The sequence below is a fragment of the Nycticebus coucang genome, chromosome 1 (assembly GCF_027406575.1).
Source record: "Nycticebus coucang isolate mNycCou1 chromosome 1, mNycCou1.pri, whole genome shotgun sequence".
NCBI classification, from domain to species: Eukaryota; Metazoa; Chordata; class Mammalia; order Primates; family Lorisidae; genus Nycticebus; species Nycticebus coucang.
The window spans coordinates 34,322,903-34,344,573 of record NC_069780.1 but is presented as its reverse complement, the minus strand read 5'-3'; the positions used below and the strand labels follow the sequence as shown (position 1 = coordinate 34,344,573).

The 21,671-nt window shown below is 38.0% G+C and overlaps 1 protein-coding gene across 1 annotated transcript in view; it reads left to right on the top strand.

Annotated features, from left to right (window-relative positions):
* The first annotated feature begins 13,932 nt into the window (after nt 1–13,932).
* DKK2 (dickkopf WNT signaling pathway inhibitor 2) overlaps nt 13,933–21,671 on the top strand; it is a 103,047-nt gene continuing 95,308 nt past the window's right edge. Inside the window, exon 1 of the mRNA XM_053595036.1 lies at nt 13,933–14,818. Within this exon, the coding sequence (XP_053451011.1) occupies nt 14,597–14,818 (222 nt within the window). The 5' untranslated portion in view covers nt 13,933–14,596. The remainder of the gene's footprint in view (nt 14,819–21,671) is intronic.

Sequence of the window (21,671 nt, the reverse complement as noted above, 5' to 3'; positions counted from 1 at the left end):
ACTAAGTTTTTCCTGTACTGAGAAGGGAGATAATAAAGCAAGATAAATACTGAGCAAGTCATAGGTATGGATTTAGATAGAATGATATGACCACACATTGATGATAACAGTAAAATTATTTTCTACCTGTAGTTAGGGCAAAATGAATAGAAATTAACTTTATTATGTGATCTTGAATTATTTTCTATATAGTAGCAAACTAATGAGATGAATGTTTGTAAAATATTTAAAATTATATTTCACATAAAATGACCTCATATTAGTGTTTTTGCTGTTTATGTGATGTGATCTTTATATTAGTTTATAAAATCATAATACAGAGTTTACAGGGGCCTTACTGTTAGTTGTCATTTTAAAGATGAGACTAAGTGACTTGCCCAGGGTCACATACTTAGCTAGTCTTAGAGTTCTCTTAATTCAAAGGCCAATGTCCTGTTATTTTTAGGCAAATACATAACGAAAACACATTAAACCAGGAATTATGTTCTTTCCTTGTTAAACATAAAACTTTTACATAATGGCTATATATGTTTTGGTGACAAATTTTCTTATGAATGCAAGGCTAGCTATACATATGTAGAAAGTTATACTTAGTGTTTGTTTCTTTATTTTTTGAATACACATTTATTTAGCACCGAAGGTATGCTTTATGTTTACCAAAGTGAAAGAGGCAGACCTACTGCACTGGTTTCGGTAGGAGAGCCGGCCATGTAGATGCATATTTTGAACAGCAAAATCTTTTCTAGTGTGTGGTAAAGAATGTATTTGAGTAAGGATATTCTTGAAATTGTCCAGGTTTAAGAAGATAAATGTCTCAGAGGAACATCACTAGACATAGCTGAAACTTTCAAATAAGTCAATAGACCTGTCTCACACATACCTGAAAGATTGTTCTGGAATTGCTGCTTTTACAGCCTTGTACGCTTTGATTACACTAGATTCTGTGCTTTACCCTTTCAGAACTTCTCATTAGTCTTAAACTTCCTCCATTCACACATGCAGCTCAGTATGTCTGAGGTTCCCTAGGCCTCTGTTACCTTCCTCCTGGTCATTATTACCTATGTAAACATTGGCTCAAATAACATCTTTTGTTGCAAGCTTTTCTTAGCCCTCCAAAAGTTGAATTTATTATTCAGTCATTCAAAATGTTGTATCTTGGAAGAGATACATATATAATGGAAGAGACCACCATTATAAAATTCTGACATTTTTGTTTAATTGTGATTTCACACTTTGTTCATTAATGTAAATAAAAATGACTCCCAACATTTTTCTAGTCCTATAAGCAATATGCCTCTCTCATTAGGAAGACTATATCCCCTTCCTCAAATCCAAATATATCCTACATTGTTTCCCACAATGACTGTTTTAATATCTCCTTCATAGGTAGGGAGGGATGGGTGGATAAGGGTTTCTTCTAAGGTTTCTAAATTTTCTGACTTAAAATTGTAGAGATGAGTCAACTCTCATCTCTCAGTGTTAGCTTTGAAAACCTTGATCATTTTACCCTTAAAGAGATTAAACAAATCAAAGATCGCAGGTAAAGGAGCAAAGCTCCTTTAATCAATTTCTCAACAAGTTTTCTACTTTAAGCATAAGAAAAATACTTTTATGTTCAAATTGAATTGCCAGATTTATTAGTAAAATATAGTCACAATCACCTTTTAAGTTTGAAATGCAAAGCAGTATAGGAACCTTAAATAGTTATATACATAACAAGTATGGAACACTATTTTACACTGTTGATATGCTAATGTTATTAACTCTTTCATATGTCTGTGGTCTCTGCCTCTTTCATCTTCTGAACTAATGTTATTTCCCAAATTGCTTCATCAACACTTTAGTGGAGATTATTTCAATATATCACACTTCAGAAAAAATATCAGATCTTAGAAAGCTTCAATTTTTGCTTCAGATTCTTCCAAAAATTTTTTATATATTAGGCCATAAATATTTCTTAAAGCTAAATAAAATACTTTAACTTTTGTATGGTTGTAGTTTTTTAAGATATATATTATCTACTGTAATGGGAATGTTTCAAATTATTTTATGATGTCTTGAACAATTATATTCATTGTAACATCATAAACTATTTTGAATTTTTGGTTGATTTTATGGGTTAGTGGTTAATATTTTTTTCATTTTCCTTTTTCCCCTCAACTGTCCAATAAAACCAACATTACTTAACAGTTATCAAGGTGAGTGTAATGTTTTGTTTGTTTCTAAAATCTTTATTTAGACTTGAATATTATATATGTATAAAATATGCATACACAGACACAAACATGCTATAGAAGTAATACTGTTAATTTTAAAATTTATAAGATACAATGGAGAAAGTAGTTTTACATGTATAATGAATCTATTGAGATACTTCTGTTTGAGTTTACTCTTTAATAAAACCAAACTCCTCTGTATACAAAACATGAACCATTCAAAAGTGTTCCTACAGTATGAATTAACAATTAAGTCATTATCTTTTAATGCTATCTCATGATTTTATCCTGATTCCTCAATGAGAAAGAATGTGTAAGTATAACTATGGTAATCAGAATATATAACATAAATAATTTTTTATTAATTTCTATGGTAGAAAATTAATTGTTCCCTCTTTGCTCATATCCTTTTGTATTTTTATTTTTTTGAGGGGGGACAGAGGTGTGTTCTGTTACCCTAGGTAGAGTATAATGGCATCATTATAGTTCAGTGCAAGCTCAAATGCCTGGGCTCAAGAGATCCTCCTGCCTTAGCCTCTCAAGTAGCTGGGACTGTAGGTGCCCACCACAACACTCGGCTAAATTTTTTATTTTTAGTTGAGATAGGGTCTCCATCCTATCTCTAAGCTGGTCTTAAACTCCTGAGCTCAAGCAATCCTGCCTTGACCTCTCCCAGAGTGCTAGGAGTAAGCCACAACACCTGGCCTCTCATATCCATTTTTGTTTGTTTGTTTGTATTTCAGATTAATATAAGAGTAGAAATGATTAGGTTACATTGTTTGCATTTCTAAGGTAAAGTTCAAGATGAAGGTGAGCCCTTCACTTGCAGGGTGTGCTGTATACCCTGACATTGTACCCACTGGGTGAGAGTTTACCAATCCTCCACTCTGCTCCCCTCTCCCTTTTCATTCTTTCTCCTCCCCCCACACTTGAATCTGTGTGACTGGATGAAAGAAAGTGAAGTTTCTCTTGTGGGGCTTTGCATTGAAATCTGGGGCCACCCTGGTGCATGGGAACACAGCAGTGGGCAGAATTCTGTTGGTGCGCACAGAGGGAGCACTTTGACCAGCCTAGCCAGAAGAAAATTCTTTTGCCTGAAATCTGAGTTCCAGCTGGCTCCACCATCCACTGACATAAAGCAGCCTGGGGTCTGGAATAGGTTCATTAAGGCAGTCTTGTCACAAAGGCTGCAGTACTTGGGCAATTCCTATGGCTATGCTGCCTCAAAGTCAGTGGATGTGGGTACGTATAACCCAGGAGACACCAGCAGTAGCAGCCAAGTCAGTGTCTGTGTCACACCTCTGTTTATAGGCAGTGCAGCTCTGGGAGTCTTCTTTCACCCCTGCCCCCACCACATACAGCAGTGCAGCTCGGGCCATCTTCTTTCATTTTGATAAAAGACTCCTGAAGCTCCTGAGTCCAGGCCTTATTTTCTGGAAGGCATTTCTTGACTCACCCTGAGCCAGAAATATGCTGTCCTGAAAAGGACTCACCTCTTGCTGAATAAAGAGCCCTTGGGCTTTGAATAAATATTAGAGGAAGCCAGGCAACAGTCACCATGGGTCTTGAGTGGGGCTGAGATGGCTTCAGGTGTGATCTGGCAGTGGTGGTGACAAGGGGGGCCCATATCACTCCTCCCCCAACTCCAGCAGCCCAGCAAAGAGAGTGGGGGAAGAGAGTGAGAGGCTTTGCTTGGTTATCCAGGGAATTGTCCCATGTCTTAATCACGCCCACCAGGGTGGTATACCAGGACTCTGCAAGAGTCACAGCATGCCTGGGCTTAGGGCACCACCAGTGATGATATGACTATAGTAACCAAAGACTTGGATCACAACACTCAATTTCCTTTGAAAAATCTGGAAAACTTTCTAAAGAATGTCAGGTTCAGATGAGTTCAGACTGCAAAGATTAAAATAAATGGCTGATGCTTCAATGCCCAGATATCAACAAACATCTACAAGCATGAAGGACACCCAGGAAAATATGACCTCACCAAACTAAATAAGTTAGCAGTGACCAATCCTGGAGTGATAGAGATATGTGACGTCTCAGACAAAGGATTTAAAATAGCTGTCCTGAAGAAGCTTAATGAACTTCAAAGCAGTATATAGAAAGGATTTAGAAGCCTATCAGAGAAATTTAACAAAGAGATTGAAATAATAATAATAATAATAATAATAAAATAGAAATTCTGAGCTTGAGAATTCACTAGACAAACTGAGAAATTCATCGGAGTCTCTTAATAGCACAATTGACCAAGCAGAAAAAAATAGAGAGCTTGAAGATAGGCTATTCTGAAAATATATAATCAGAAGAGGGATTTTAAAAAGGATTAAAAAGAATGAAGCATGCCTAAAGATATGGAAAATACCCAAAAAGGTAAAATCTAAGAGTTATTGACCTTAAAGAGGAGGTAGAGAAAGAGACTGGGATAGGAAGCATATTAAAAAAAATACTAACAGAGAACTTGCCAAACCAAAAGAAAGAGATCGGTATTCAGGTACAAAAAGGTTATAGAACACCGAGGAGATTTAACCCAAACAAGACAACCTCAAGGTATTGAAAAATCAAGCTCCCAAAGTTCACAAGGGAACCAAGAAAAAAGAAAAAAACAAAAAACAAACAAAAAAAAACATGTAAAGGAGCTATCCTACATCAGTGGAAAACTTACTGGCCAGGAGAGAGTGGCAGGGCATATTCAAAGTGCTGAAGGGAAAAAATCTCAACCTAGAATATTATATCTACCAAAAATATTCTGCAAACATAAAGGAGAAATTAAGAGATTGTGGGATTTCATCAACATCAGACCTGCCCTACAAGAATGTGAAAAGAGTTCTATAATCTGAAAGAAAGGAATGTTAATAAACAACAAGAAGGCATCTGAAGGTACACAACTCACTAGTAGCAGTAAGTACACAAATATAAACATTCCACTATTGTAATTGCAGCACATAATACACTTATTATGTCTTCTACACTTGAGTAGAAAGACTACCCTGTTTTCCCCAAAATAAGACATCCTCCGAAAATAAGACCTACTCATAGGAAAGATAAGACGTCCCCTGAAAATAAGACCTAGCGCATCTTTGGGAGCGCTAAGACCTTAAAATAAGACACTGTCTTATTTTCGGGGAAACAGGGTAAAAGACAAACCTACTCAAAAATACCTATCAGACCTTCATGAAATACATATGGTATGAACAGATATGAATGGAAATAGCAAGTTAAAATGCAGGGATGGGGACGGAGTTAAAAGGCAGAATTTCTGTTAGATTTCTTTTTGCTTCTTTGTAAGCAGAGTTGTTATACAGAGTATATTGAAATAATTGGCTATAAAATGTTTTTTGTAAACCTCATGTTCTCATTTAAGCATCAAGTGATTCTCTATTAAGTGAAGATCCTAACTTTGTAATGAGGCACACACATATCACATATGCATTAATAAATTCCCATTTAACTGAGTAATTATTTAACATGAATGGCATCAGTTGACTGCTGCCAAATGTTTTTTATACATCTAAGGAGGTGAACATATGATTTTTTGTCCATAGCTATGTTATCCTAATGGAAAATATTAATTAATTTTCTAAACTTATATTTTTAAATAAATCCTACTTAGTCATGTTGTATTGTTTAAAGGATTGTTAGATTTTCTTCACTACTACTTTATTTAAGATTTCTTCACAACAATATTCACAAGAAGATTGCCCTTTTATTCTCTTTCTTGTCACTGTATATAGCTGTTAGATAATATGGTCAATCTCCCCCTGAAGAACATGATATGGTCTTAGTTCTACAAAGTAATTGCATATTTAATATTATTACTTATTTCGGTCTTCAATGTCTGAATCATGTTTTATAGTAAATTTCCAAGTAAGGGCTTATGTAATAATATTACCTGCATTCTCAAACTATTTTCTCTAAAATCTTTTACATGAAAATTAGTTTGGCAGGATTCAATACCCATGGTTTGCATTTTCTTTCCTTGAGCATCTTAAAGTTTGCTTAGTTACTTAATTATCTTCTGATATAAAACATGCCTGTTGAAATGTTCCATGTAAGTGACATGATTTCTTTGGTTACTGGCAAAAGAATTCCTTTTGAAGTTCAGTAGTTTAACCACAATATGTTATAAGGGTGTCCATCCTGGTTTGACTTTCCTCTGAGTAAATATATATGTAGTTTCAAATCTTTTTGCTTTTGTTCTTGTGACTTTAGAACATTTTCTTATATTATTGTTTTTAGTATTTGATTTATTCTGTTTCTTATTTGGGGAAAACTATTATAAGTATGTTTTGTCTTCTTTTCCTATCCTCTACATTTATTATCTAAAAAATTTTTTAATTTCTTTTTAAAAATTCTCTTTGATTTTTCTAGTTTTCTTCCTTTCTGTCTTATATTTGTCCTATTTCCTGTTTAACTTTCATTTCTGAAATTGTTTTTCTTGTTATAGCACTTTTGAAATATTTTTTTCTTCTCATGGAACATATGATTAGAGCTTTTAGAATTCTGATCTTTGATGTTCTTTTATATTTTCAATATTTTTCTTAATTTGTTTAGCATGTTTTGAAATATTATGTTACTGTTAATATGTGTTTTCTGGTCATTTCTTTATGGCTTGCTTGTGCTGATGCTATTTTAACACTTATTTTCTGTTTATTCACATTAAATTTATATATGATTGGGCCAATATATTTTCTGGTTTCCCAACTCTAAGTCAAGTAAGCTTGTCTTTGTCATTGGGGTGAGGGTTGGGCCAGAATTACTTCTAGCTTCATTGTTCTTGGTAGCCCTCCTTCTATTGTTTTTATGAAGTGATTTTTTTAAATTTCAGAATATTATGGGGGTACACACATTTTGGTAACATGATTTACCTTCGTATATTTTAAGTCAAAGTTGTAAGTGTGTCCTTCACCAGAATGTGTGAACTGTACCAGTTAGGAGTGAATTTACCCACACATACTTAATTTCTGTTGAGTTTTACTTCCATCTGTGTTTATATGTGTTGATCAACTAGTTCCAATTTAGGATTGAGTACATGTAGTGTATGTCTTTCGATTTTGTGACACTTCATATTTTTGAGATCTGCTTCCTCACTCCTTTAATTATTTAGAATTTTTTCTTTTTTTCTTCTGTCCCTGAACTGCTTAGTTTGGATTCTATTCACAGTAGGTTGTCCTTGCTGAACGGCCATGGTTCTTGATTATCCCATGGAACACATTCCATTCTGATTTTTTTCTATTCTCAGATTCGCTGTGTTCTTTCCAGTGAGGACTTGTTGGAAATTTGAGGATTTCCTTATTTGCAGAACTCCATTGCTTTCCCTCAAATTTCTGCTTTCATAGAAACTGATATTATGGGCCTTGTAAGCCCTGGGGATTGTGCTTACTCATCTTTTCAACTGATTTTATTATAAATATGCGTGTGTCTATGCACATGGGTGTATAATTTTGGTTTTGTTATGCTCCTACCTTTATCTGGTTTTGCATAGCGCTGCAGGAGGTAGAAAAACTACACCATCATGCATACCCAAATTCTACCTTCAATTTTTACCTGTGGGACTTTTTTAATAACACTCCTCTGTCTACCCTCCTCTACCCATTGTATTGAGGCTGCTTTACTTTATCTCAAGCAGTGAAACACTCAGTAAGTTCAGAATGAAGCAAGTGAGGAGTGAAAGAGCTGTTGAAGTAGTTTTTGAAAGAACCAGGACAAAAAGTTGCAAACATTATTAGGGTGGTGAGCAGTCACGTGAATTAAAGGAGGATAAGTATGAAAATTTTAGATTTAGGCTCAGCGTGGTGGCTCACACCTGTAATCTTAGCACTCTGGGAGGTTAAGGCCAGGGGACTGCTTGAGCTTAGTTGTTTAAGGCCAACTGGAGCAAAAGTGAGACCCCATCTCTACTAAAAATAGAAAAAATTATTATTTTTTTTATTATTAAATCATAGCTGTGTACATTAATGCGATCAAAGGGCACCATACACTGGTTTTATAGACCGTTTGACACATTTTCATCACACTGGTTAACATAGCCTTCCTGGCATTTTCTTAGTAATTGTGTTAAGACATTTACATTCTACATTTACTAAGAAAAAATTAGCCAGGCATTATGGTGAGCACCTGAAGTCTCAGTTACTCTGGAGGATGAAGCAAGAGGATCACTTGAGCCTGGGAGTGTTGGGTTGCTGTGAGCTAGGCTGATACCATGGCATACTAATCTAGATGACAGAATGAGACTCTGTCTCAAAAAAAAAAAAAAAAAATCTTAGATTTTGTTGCATTTTATTTTCAGGTAGCCAGAGAAAGGGCACAAAGAGGTAATAAATGAGATTAAGTAGGTATTGTTAATTTCTGCTGCATTTTACATATTCATTGGACCGTTTACAGCATTGTGTACCTGCTTTTCTTTCTGAGTAGTTTGGAAAATCTTTTACAATGCCACTTGGACAACCTCTGCATGGATCCTGACGCAGGTAGATGGCCCTTGTACATATAAAATCTTGATGATCTAATATTCAAGTTATATAACCTTTAATGGAAGAAATGGGTGATTTTATTCATTCTCCTCCATTCCATAATACTGCTATAGGAAAGGCCTTTATACTATTTTCTCCAGAAAAACATGAATTTGTAGTAATCTCTCGCTCATCTTTCTTACCATAAGTGTGCGTTACTGCCCTCTGCTGCATGAAAAAATCTCTCAGGCTTTCAGACTAATAACTGTGTAGAATTGTTAATTTTTTAAATTTTCTTTTTCTAATTTCAGAATGTTATGGGGATACAATTGTTTTGGTTATATAAATTGTTTTGTAGCATTTGAGTCAAATTTATAAGTGTTCCCATTAGCTACATAGTGTGCATTGTACCCATTAGGAGCGAATTGACCCTTCTCCTCCTACTTCCCACCTGCTTGATTTCCAGTTCCCATGAGTGTAATTTCCACATTGCGCAGGTCAACGCTGATCCACTAGTTCCAATTTAATGGCAAATAGTGTAGTGTTAGTTTTTCCATTCTTGTGATACTTCACTTAGAAGAATGGTCTCCAGTTCCGTATAGTTGATACAAGCAGTATTTTTTATGACAAGTTCAGCATTTTTTTTTTTTTTTTTTTTTTGCAGTTTTTGGCCAGGGCTGGGTTTGAACCCACCACCTATGGTATATGGGGCTGGCACCCTACTCTTTTGAGCCACACGTGCCACCCACAAGTTCAGCATTCTTTATGACTAAGTAGTACCCCATGGTATATACTGTATTTTATTCGATCACTCATGTACCAATGGGCACATGGGTTGTTTCCACATCTTTGCAATTGTGAATTGTGCAGATAACCAGAATCCACAAAGAACTCAAGCAAATAAGCAAGAAAAAAAATCAAACAACCCCATTAAAAAGTGGGCAAAAAGCAGGAACAGAACTTTTCAAAAGAAGATAGCCTAATGACCAGCATATATATGAAAAATGCTCAATATCTCTAATCATCAGGGAAATGCAAATAAAACCACAATAAGCTATTACTTACCTCCAGTGAGAGTGACTCATATCAAAAAGTCCCAAAACAGCAGATGTTGGCATGGATGCAGAAAGAAAGGAACACTCATTGTTGGTGTTGGTAGGACTGCAAACCAGTACAACCTCTCTGGAAAGTAATGTGGAGATACCTCAAAGAACTAAAGGTAGACCCGGCATTTGATCCAGTAATCCCACTACTGGGCTGTTTACCCAAAGGAAGACATGATTACATAATTTGTTAAATCCCATTACTAACAGTTAACAAGAATTCTTGTTGTCAGAGAATGATACCATGATGGGTTGCAATTTCCAGCTCCCACCTATATGGATTTATCTAGAGGTATTACTTAAATGGTTTCTTAGAGACATTTTAACATTAAATCAGGAAATAACACGATCATATCTGTTATGTGCTTTATAAGTGAGTGACAGATATCATACACATTATTCTCATACACATATTTATATGTGTATGATAACATTTTATAATATATATGATAATATTATAATATGATATATGTTTATATATATAATATTATATATGATAATATTATATTATCATATACATACATTAATGATATGTTTATATCATTAGTATATATAATATATAATATATATGATAATATTATATATGATATAATACTATCATACACATACATTAATGACATTATTATCATACACATATTTGTATGTGTATGATAACATTATTATAATTTATATGATACATATCATATATAATACATTATTATAATATATATGATGATATTATAATATGATATATAATATATATGATAATATATTATCATACACATACATTAATGATATGTCTATCATTATTATCATATACATGTTTGTATATTATCATACACAAAAAGTGCTTTATAAGTGAGTGATAGATATTAGATACATTATTATAATTAGTGGTCTGCTCTTAGGCAGTATCTACACGTGGCTAAAGTGAATGAAAAGTTTGGACTGTAACAGACATAACTTTGGGTTGCAACTTGCATCTCTGAGCTTCTTGAATGAACAGCCTCCCTAAATTATCCTAATAGGAGAAAACTGAAATTCAGGGAATTTGGATGTAATGCTGAGAAGGTTTTAAATGTATCTTGCCTTATGTTAAAAAGGGTACCAGTTTGCGTGGTCTTGGCCCCAGTGCTAGCCAGCTCCGACATTAACCAGTGGAGGGAAATATATTCAAGATTTAAAACAAAAATCATACTTATACGTTTTGATATTATCTAAAAGGCAATTAACCAAGAATTGAGAATTTAATTTTATTAATTAAAATATTTGTTCATTAGTAACTTTGAAATGTTGTTATTTAATTAAAAATTTAAAAATATATTGGTTGGTATGAGAGAACAAGGCCTCCATAGCTTTAGCTGTAATATGTAAGCAGTTGCTGTTTTAGAAGATATTATTTGATCTTTCTTATATAGAAATCTGCCCATATAATCTTAACACTAACAACCAAAATTCATTTTATGAATCTCAGAAAGAACAGCAATAAAAAACTAAATTTGAGTTTATTCAAACTCAGGTTTCTTGATAACTTAAAAACTAAGTGGTCGAGTGCACATATATTAAAAATGATTTCATTAGCAGTTTCAGTGAAATTAGATATTCCCTCTGTTTCCACATATTTAGCACTGCCTTGAATTAATTAAAGGTACTGTGATTCCAAGTGACTATTAATTTACTGAGTAACTGGAAAAAATCGAATGAAATTATGGACAAATTAAGTTAGTAACAGAATAACCTGATGATTACTAGATCACTTTATTTTTGATTGTCGCTTCCTTTTCTTTGATCTGCAATAATTTTATTTTTCTATCATGTACTTAAGAGTATGTGTTTTATTGCTTCCATCTTTCATTAACTAAGTAGCTTTTTAAAAATGTACCTTATCTTCTGGGAAAATTACTTGCATTTTTTGTTTTCTTTTTCAGGGCCCTAGTGGAATCTTGTCAATTACATTCAGATTCAATTGGTTAGGTCAAGTTCAGCCATAGAGGGAAGGTGAGAAAATCAATATTGTTAACATAGACTCAGAAGTAATGATGTTAGGAAAGATTTAAATAACTTCATTATAGTAAGAACACTTAACATGTGCTCTACCCTACTAATAAATTAAGTGTGTAATATATTATTATTGACTATAAATACAATGTTGTACAGACAAGCTGGAGTTTATTAATCTTGCTTAACTAAAAAATTTATGCCTATTAATGTACTAACTCCTCATTCTCCCTTCCTTCCAGGCCCTGGTCACCACCATTCCACTCTTTGAGTCTATAGATTTGACCTCTTTATTATAAATGCTTCCTATAAGTAGAATCATGTCATATTTGACTTTCTATGATTATTTCACTTGGCATAATGCCCTCAAGGGTTATCCATGTTGATATTCTTCAGCATATATTTTTAAAGTGGGAAAAAAAAGCCCATTAAAATGTGAAAACTTCTGGCCAATTGTGGTGGCTCACACCTCTAATGCCGGTACTTTGGGTGGAGGACACTAGAGGGGGACTTGAAGCCAAGGGCTAGAGACCAGCCTGGGCAATATAGTGAGCCCCTATTTCGGGGGAAAAAAAAAAGTGAAAAGCTCTCCCCTAAGGAAGCACAAAGAAATCCAACGATAAAACACACCAGAGAATTTATCAAGTTTTAATACCTGTTTGGTTGTGTCTTAAAAACAACTTAGTGAAAAGGAGGAATTTCAAGCCAGACAGACTGGCAGATCAGGACAGAGAAATATATAAAACTGTAGCTGTCTTGGAGACCCCAGCTCCAAATACACGCTGCAGAACTTGGCGTTGTCTGAAGGAAAATAAGGAGTCAGTAACGTTCTCGCTTAGCGACAAGCTAAACTTGTGCTCCCAGGTGTGCTGTTGTTTGCCAGAATCGGGTGTGAAATAGGAGGAACGTAGGTCCAAAATTTCTACTGACAGCCCTGGTAGTATCCTCTCGCTGCTAGCGGTCACTACTCCACGATGTAGCTCAATGCTTCGATTTCTCTGCTGTGGGACGTTAGTGCCCGAGAGGAAGTGCAACAACTTTGAGCAGCCCCTTACTTTGGAAGTCAGCGCTGGGCGGTCAAACCTCACCCAAACCAGCGCGGGCGCCGGCGCCAACAGCCGGAGTCTGGAAGCGCCTCCCCGCCCCGCCGAGCCGCTGCCACTGGCGCCCCCAAGCGCCCGCGCGTCCCGGTCCCTCCCGGGGTCAGCGGCTGTGACCTTCACAGAAGGGAAACAGACCTGGGAAGCCTCCCACACCGAACAGGAAAGACTTCCCCTGTCATTTCCAGGGGCTAGGAAGCAGGAAGCCGAGGGAGGCAGGACCTCAAAGGCTCGCTGCCCCATTCATTCCAGTCTGGGACCTGCTCTTTGCAAAGAGGGCAGTTGCGCGGCGCTGTAGAGACGCTCACTCCAGCGTGAGGTCCAGACCTGGAGCATACGTACCCGGGGTGTCCCCCTTCCTCCTAACCTCCCAAAGACGCGGACACACGCTCTGTAGGTGACCGGGCTGGAGCGGAGGAGGAGACGAAAAAGACCCGGTGCCTCCGGGGAAGAGGCTTACATTCCCCTTCTTTGGTCCTCCTCGCTACTTCCAAAGCCTCCATCCCCATCCACTGGGCAACTCCTGGCGCACCTACGTGACGCCTGCGTGGCACACTCGGCTCACCCCAAGTCCGAGTTCACGCAGAGCACAGTCCTAACGCAGACTCTCCCTTCTCTCCGCCTCCAAGAGGGGCTGCCCCAGCTCTGCGGGCGCAGTCCGGGCTGCGGAGGGGTGCCGGCCGCCGCGCGTTGGAGCATCTTGCCTCTCTGTCTTCCACATTTACGCCCCTCTCCCCCCAGTTTCGAAAGGTCACTTCACCCGCTGGAGGTGCTGTCAGGAATTAGGAGCGCCGGTGTTCCTCTGGGGGTGAATCTCGCTTTTCCGTGTCTTGTTGGGTAGAGGAGGGGGAGGGCGAAGAGACGGAGAAACCAGAGGGGAAGCCGGGGAAGGAGCAGGGGCAGGGGAAAGAGAGGAGGGGGCAGGAGCGTGGGGCTGAGAGAAACGTTTTCACTCTTTGTCACTCTTGAATTGGGGCGGAGGGAAAAACCCCACTGTGGGAAGCTATAAAAAGCGAGGAGGGCGGGGTGGGGGGAGCAGAAAGAGAGAGGGAGCTCGCGCCGAGCGCAAGTCGCTCCCAGGGCATCGCTGCGTCGCTGGCAGCGGTTGGCTGTCCCGTGTGACGCTTTGGGGCAACTGTGATTGCAAGCGTGGGGGACCTCAGCTCGCCTCAGATCTCAGGAGTTCCATCCAGAGGCAGCTTTTGGTCCCCCATCCTAGCCCTGCTAACCTCGACAAGGAGCGGTTAGCGTCCTGCAATTGTTGAGTCGTATCGAAGAGGGTAGAAAAAGAAAGGTGAGAAAAGCAACCAAGTCCGAAGAGAAGACATCGGTGCGAACTTCCCAACCCATTAAGAGAAGGATTGAACCGCGGAGATCTCGGCGGGACTGCTCCAGTGCCCGGCTAGGAGGAACCGAAGCGGCGCGGTCCGCGGGGCTGGGTCTTCTTGCACCTTGGGTCACGCCTCCTTGGCGAGAAGGCTCCTCGCCTTTGATTGCTTCCAGTTATTGCAGAACTTCCTGCCCTGGTGGAGAAGCGGGTCTCACTTGGGTCGCTCAAGCTTTTGGCCTGAAGCATAAGACTGAGTTCACTAGCTTCCGGGTCTCAGAACCAGGAAGGGTTGGGGGAACAGAGTCTGCGTGCCCACGCACCCAGAGTGTGGAGCCCTGTATTGGGGTCCTCCCTCCCCTCGCATTCGCACCCGGCAGTGCCTTGCGCCACCCCAGGGACTCCTCGCAGGGAGATGGCCGCGTTGATGCGGGGCAAGGATTCGTCCCGCTGCCTACTCCTACTGGCCGCGGTGCTGATGGTGGAGAGCTCACAGATCGGCAGCGCGCGGGCCAAACTCAACTCCATCAAGTCCTCTCTGGGCGGGGAAATGCCTGCCCAGGCCGCCAATCGATCTGCGGGCGTATACCAAGGACTGGCTTTCAGCGGCAGTAAGAAGGGAAAAAACCTGGGGCAGGTAGGATCTCCCCCTCCACCGGGTCCCCAACACACTCCCCAGCTAGGTGCAGTAGGGACCAGCGCTCTTGCGCTCCCGGTTTGCTTTTGCGCCCGGCAACGTTTGGAGAGCAGCCCCAGGTGTGGCGCGCAAGCGGCTGGGGAGGGTCGCCGCAGCCTGGTCTGCTCGGGCGGGATGTCTGGGTGTCTGCTGGTCCAGCACTGCGCCGAGGGGGCGGGTTGGGGTTCTGTCTCACCTTTGCTTTGAGACGTGGACACGCATCAAGACTTGGTGCGTTCCCGTGGGGACAGTGGCCGGAATGGTCTTTCCATCTGCAACAGTGATGCAACTGATGAAAATGTCAAGAGCAGCTAACACATAGCAACTATTAAGTGACAGGCACGATTCTAAGCTTTTTACATGTTCATTCGTTTAGTCTTCACAACTCTGTAAGCCAAGCGCTGTGGCTTTCCCATTCTGGGCATGAAGTAATTAAGGCACCTAACGATTAGCGATTTGCCCAAGGCACACAGTAAGTGGGAGCAGCCCAGAGTCCTGGTCCTGGGCGCTCAACTACTACATTTTACAGCTTGGAGGGGAATTTATTCCTTTTTCAGGGCCTCCTTTCCCCTCAACCGCTTGTCTTCCTTCAAAGAAGTAAGGTCGCAGAGAACGACTCCAGGAGACGCGCATTATCTCACTCACGGAGAATTGTAAACCACCCATCCAGGAGGAAGCAAAATGATGAGGTGACGATCACAGCAGAGTAGGCGCCCCAGATAAAGCAAGGACTTTTTTATGAGCGGGAACTTTCCACCAGCGTCGCTGTCTCTGTCACACAGATTGACAGTCACTCGCAAACAGTTACACAAATAGACACACACAGAGCGACACGAGCTCGCACACTCGGCACCAGCTGTGGCTGGCGCGCCGTGGCCAGGAGAGGGGGCTCTGTGGGCACTGGGTATAACGACAGCTCCCCCTTCTGCTCCTTTTGTGCGAAGCTAAAACTGAAAGCCAGTTTGCCAGTGGCGCACTCACCCCACACAGCGCGTGTCAGCCCCCTGCGGCGGCCCAGGCCCTGCACAGCCGGGTTTTCCCGTTTTCTCTCTAAAGAGCCTGAAGCTGCGCCTCTCAGAGAGCTCCCGGTGCCCCTGGCCACAGAGAAGGCGGCCTGGGGAAGACCGACAGTGAGGGCCAGTCCTGGACGAACCGGAGAGGACTCTGGCATGAGCTTAGCCCCCTACCGCCCTCTCATGGGGGTTAACACTTGTTTTGCAGTTTTGCAGTTCCAGAATACTTCCTGGAGCTTTGAAATGTCAAGTATTTCAGCTATCCTCTCAAAGGATTACAAAGGCTGCAATCTAGTATTTTGAAGGTCTCAAGGAAAGTAAGAAAGCATACACTCACGCCTGCGCAATCATTGCGTACCTTCACACACATGCAAGTACGTCCACACTTACATGGGCACTCTCATTCCTGTCCTTTCCCTGGGAGAAGTCCTGACGTTTTTCAAAGTAATGGACTTAGAGGAACAGTCTTAGGAAGTCCATCATGAGATGGGACGAGGCTTAGACGATGCTCTCCATCCAAATCGTAGGACTTCAAATTCCACATTCTCAGTGTAAGAGAGCTTAATGTGTGTGCAGTTCCAAGAAGAAGAGAGGGACAGACCCAAGGACCTTTGAGATTCCTTTCATTTTAATCCATGTATATTTGGGGGATCTTTGTTAAGCACTTTTTGTTTCTGTGACAACATTGGTCCAAGACACTTGATGTTCTTCTCTCAATAATCAGTTATTTAAGCAATGCCACTAGCCATATTGTGACACAGAGTAGGCTGAGGGCCACATCTCTGAACCTAGCTCATTCTGTATGCTTTGATAATATATCTGTGTATAAATGGGTATATAATATGCTTACTTTGCTCTCCAGGTATCTATCCTGTTGCGCATCTTAAAAAGTTTGCCACTTGCATCACCGCAATTTGAGAATTTATTTATTTTACAAATAAGTTTAATTTCTGATATCCCCTCCATAATGGAGTTCTATGGAATATATTTCATTACATTTACTTAATTGGGATATCAGATCTTTAAAATTTGTTGATAGATTGTGAGACATTTGTAACATACTAGAGATAACAGTAAAACAAAACAAATGTTGGGTTGACGAGCAGGAGGATAATGGGGCGAAGGGGAAATATTATTCTGTATATGCTGCATCTCATTTGTTATGAAGACACCAATGGAAAATATCTTCTCTTTAAAGTAAAAAAGGAATTCTATGAATACTTACAGGTCTTTTTATCTTCATCTTATTCTACTGGTTATGTGGCTGCTACCAAAGTTCTTAATATTCTTAATTTCAGAAATGGAATGGAAATTAGAAATGCTATTCAAGGGAAGATATTACTACTTTATATAGAGAAGATCTTTAGAATTTAAATGCAGCTGAGCTGAAATATTATCCATCATAATAGTAAAATATGATTGCAAAGACTGAAAGTAAAGTGCCAGATGGACATACTAGATAATTAGATAGCATTATACTGAGGCCTAATAAGTTTGATTTTCCTCCATAACCTCTATCCATGATTGATGGTGTTGAAATATATGTCTTTCAAGGATATAGAAGCAAGAAACTATGGGATGAAACTTCAAGTAGGTAAATCAGGAGCTTAGTTTTGGTCTTCTTTTTCTTAAAAGGAGATTGAATAATCCCATTTTAATTTTTCAGGATAGAGAATTAAAATAAAATTTTATTACCATTTCAGAAGTTTTCAAAGAGATTTAATAACTCATTAACCTATAAAAGTTAAAATGAGACTAAATGTGTTCCCAGGTTGTCTTGAAGTTTGCTTAATTTCACATGCAGAGAAATGTTCTCATTTATAGGAACTCTACTTATTCCATATTCAAGGTGTATTATTCATCATATCACCATCAGAAAACATGTTCTTGAATTTCAGGAAAGATTTAAAAGGCTCAGAGAGAAAGTGCACTGTTCTACAGAGATGTTAAAATTCTCATTTTTAAGTTTGCTTTTAAAGATGGGTTATGATGGAAACTGACATAGAAAACTGGGAATGGTGGCATTCAAGTAATTGGTACAGAATTAGCAAAAATAATTTTGCTGAATTGTTCAACGCAGTATTTTGATTGGCCTTTCTGTTTGCAGGTATTGCTAACAAGTTTGAAAAAGTAGTACGTGTATGTACTATATGCGAATATGGGGTTATTAAGTTATGGGACTGTTAATAACATACAGAGGGTGCCAAAAAAAGCATACACATTTTAAGAAAGGAAAAAATTACATTGAAATTCTAATACTCAGTTTATGCTGATAATGTTTGTTATCTTATATATTGTATCTAGTATGTCTTATAAATGCAGAAGTCCAACATGACTTGAGTATTACAATTTCAGAACAGTTTTTCTCCTGCCTTAAAATGTGTATACATTTTTTGTCACTCTCTATATAAATATTTGAATATTTATATACTTCCATATTTATATATTTAAATCCCCAAGGAGACTATTTCAAATGTTCTAAATTAAAAATTATTGCAAACAAAATCTTCAGTATCATCTGGATAAATATGTTTTTATTAAATATCAAAATATTTGGTCAAATATTTTGTTTTTATATCATCTCTGGAGTTTCAGGTATTCATTTTCAAGAAATCCTTCAAAACAAATTTAAAAGTTCACACAATTAAAAAAACGACTTTGCAATTCACAATTTTTGGTTCGTGAATGAAAACCCTTTTGGATTTGTGCCTGTAATGATTTATCTTTTCATGCCTTTCTTTGTCCTTTTGAGACTAGCATATGAATTTAATTTCAATTCCATGGGTAGCATTCCGAAATTCTATAAAGGCGACAAGTAGAACAATGACAAATAAGTTATATTTTAAACGTAGATAAGCTTACTGGAATGTGTTTCTAAAAAGAAACTGGGTTTAAGGTAAATTTCGATTTCATGATTTTCTAATATAACTTGAACACTTGCAGGACAGTGGTTTGGATGAAGTTATGTTGTGGGAAAAGAATTTTTGACATTTATTGAAACACAAACTTGGAGAAGTTGGTTAGAGGGCACTACTATTTGTAGATCGCATTTTCCTTTAATAAAAAATGCTATATCTATTCGTACGCACAAACATTCACGGAAGTGCACACCGAAAAATACTACACGCTCTGTTTTCTGTAGGCGACCTCTTCACTTTGTGAAACTATCCATGACTTTTTTTGAACCTCAGCCCAACCTTCTCCTGCTAGAGAGTCAATACTATGGTAGCCTCTCAGTACATAAGCAAGTCATTTTTAAGATCAAATTTTCTAAAATAATGTAAAAGATCTTGAAACAATCTACATTAAGGTTCCCAGTCTTTCACTTGGAATTATAGAGAATTGATAGTTGATACAAATGGAAGTTACTTCATGAACAGCAAGAAAAATATTTTAATGATAATCTAAGCTTATGCATCTATCATTTTGTTTTTATGCTAAACTAGAGAGAGCAAGAGGACAAGGTTACTTAAACTCACTCCAGCTGTGACTCTGACCCTGTTTTAGTCTTCTTTAGAATTCCCCTCTGATATACATTTTTGTCCCCTTTTCTCCTTTCCAAGATGTTTCAAATCTTTTTCATGGGGATAAGGTGATATCATTGAAGGGTAACTGGTTATTCTGCTCCAAGAGAATATTGGTGCTTTTTCTTTTTTTTTTTTCTAACATAATAGTTTTAAATGTACTTAAAATAATTGGTTAAGTTTTAGAGAAAATGTATAATCCTTAATATATTTACTACTTCACACTCATTCTCTTTCAGCTGCTCATTCTTTGTTACTGCAGTAACACCAACATGAATTACAATTTTATTTCTGCCTGTGATTTTTCTGGCTGCTCATGAGAGTTGTTTTTTTATTTCATTATACCTCTACTCACTTATCTATGAAAAGAAGATAAAACTACTTCTAGTTATTTATATGATCATTGGAAAGATGTATGTGATATATTAGTGTCTTCCTGAGCCTGTTTTTCAAAGAAACTCTGCCCATCTTTTTTTTTTAAGTCAGAGGCAAAAAAACAAAAGAAAATAAGATTAATGATAATTAATAGGTTGATTTTTTTATTGTGTAGCATTGCTTTAAGATTACATAGAAAGATTAAACAATTTTTGTTAATACTTCACAAAAATTTAGTATTACTATTTAAGGTAAGTAGAGGTCAATTTCCACTTTTTCCTCGGTCCACTTGTGCCGGGATGAGAACAGAATAAGATATTTTTCTGTAATTGTTGGTCTTGTGGGAAAAAATATAAATCATTTTCTCAAGGAGGTCAGTTAATATAATATTTAGGTGTTTTTTTTTAATTTTCTTTGTAATGTTATAATGAATTAGAGAACTTTTAAGGCAGAGAGATTTCAATACCATATCTGAATTGTATTTTAACCCACTTTAGTTTGTATAGCACCAATAACAGAATTACTACTTATTCCACAGACACAGAACTGATACAATAGATGATGTATGTGGGATCATAATATTAGTTTAGATATGCTTACGTGCTCCAAATAATAAATGCAGAAATAAAGTCAGAAAAAACACAAAAGTAATTTTTTTCCAAAGTCTCTTATCTCTCCCCTATAGTCATAGCGAAGGGACAAATATATATCAAATATTCTTTTGATGTAGTACCTAATTTTAACAAAACAATCTAAAACAAAAAGAAAACAAATCTAAAATTAAATTTTAAAATATCACTGAGTGCATAATTCCATTAAAACCCAGAACAAATCAAAGCCTCACAACTCAGGGACTTCTCAAAGTGGTAGATCTGTCCAAATCTTCCCTAACAGTCATTAGTCTCTACATTATGCTTTTTCATGTGCGATGAGAACATTCTTTTGTCAGGAAACTGGAAGAAGTGATCCTCGGACATGTTACTTCCCTACACTGGCTTGCAAGCACTTATGGCCCACATTAAATTATAGAGAGTGGTACTACTGATTGATTCTTCACTCTGTGCCAGGAACGGAGGCAAATGCTCCACTCTCATTAACTCTTTTGATCCTCTAGTCAGCCCTTTAAAATAAATGCTAATATCATTCTTATAAAGCAAATGATGAAACATTTGATAAATAATAAAGACATTGATTTTCCTAACAACAATCAGAAAGGTTATACAATTTGTACAAGTCATACAGTGGTAAGCGATGAAAGGTAAAGTCCAAACCTAAGCAATCTAATTGTTGGAACCCATATGCTTAACCACTGGACTATGTTGCTACAATATGCTATGCTTACTCTGTATTTAAGTGTGAACATGCACTTCCTTTTAGTATTCCCTATTATATTTTCTAATGACACGGGTATAACCCTGGCTTCATTAAAAGCCACAATAGAACTCAAACCCTCTATTCTTGCCAACTGCTACACTGAGCAGCCCAAAGTATGTTAGTGCTTCATGGATACAAAGGCAGGCATCATAGCTGTAAATTATTTTCATCTCTGCCTCTACTTGCTCCTCTACCGTGGGGCTTCACTGTCAGCAAGGAAAACACACACACACACTCCTACACATGCATATACACACCCCATTCTTCTACTCTTTCCCATTAAATTATATTGCCCTAAATAGAAGGGCATTTTGGTGCATAATGCCTATTTCTCTTCTAGTCTCATACCAACAAGGCACACACTCCCCTGGACCCATCTTGCTATAGACAGCAGGGAGGCACCTGCCTTATTAATGGCTTCTCAGTAATGGCTTAAAGTTGGTTCAGCTGGTATCATTTATACTATGATCAGATAGGGGAGAATTGTCTAGGCTTAGAGCCTGTGTTTGCTTCTGCTTTTTTCTTAGC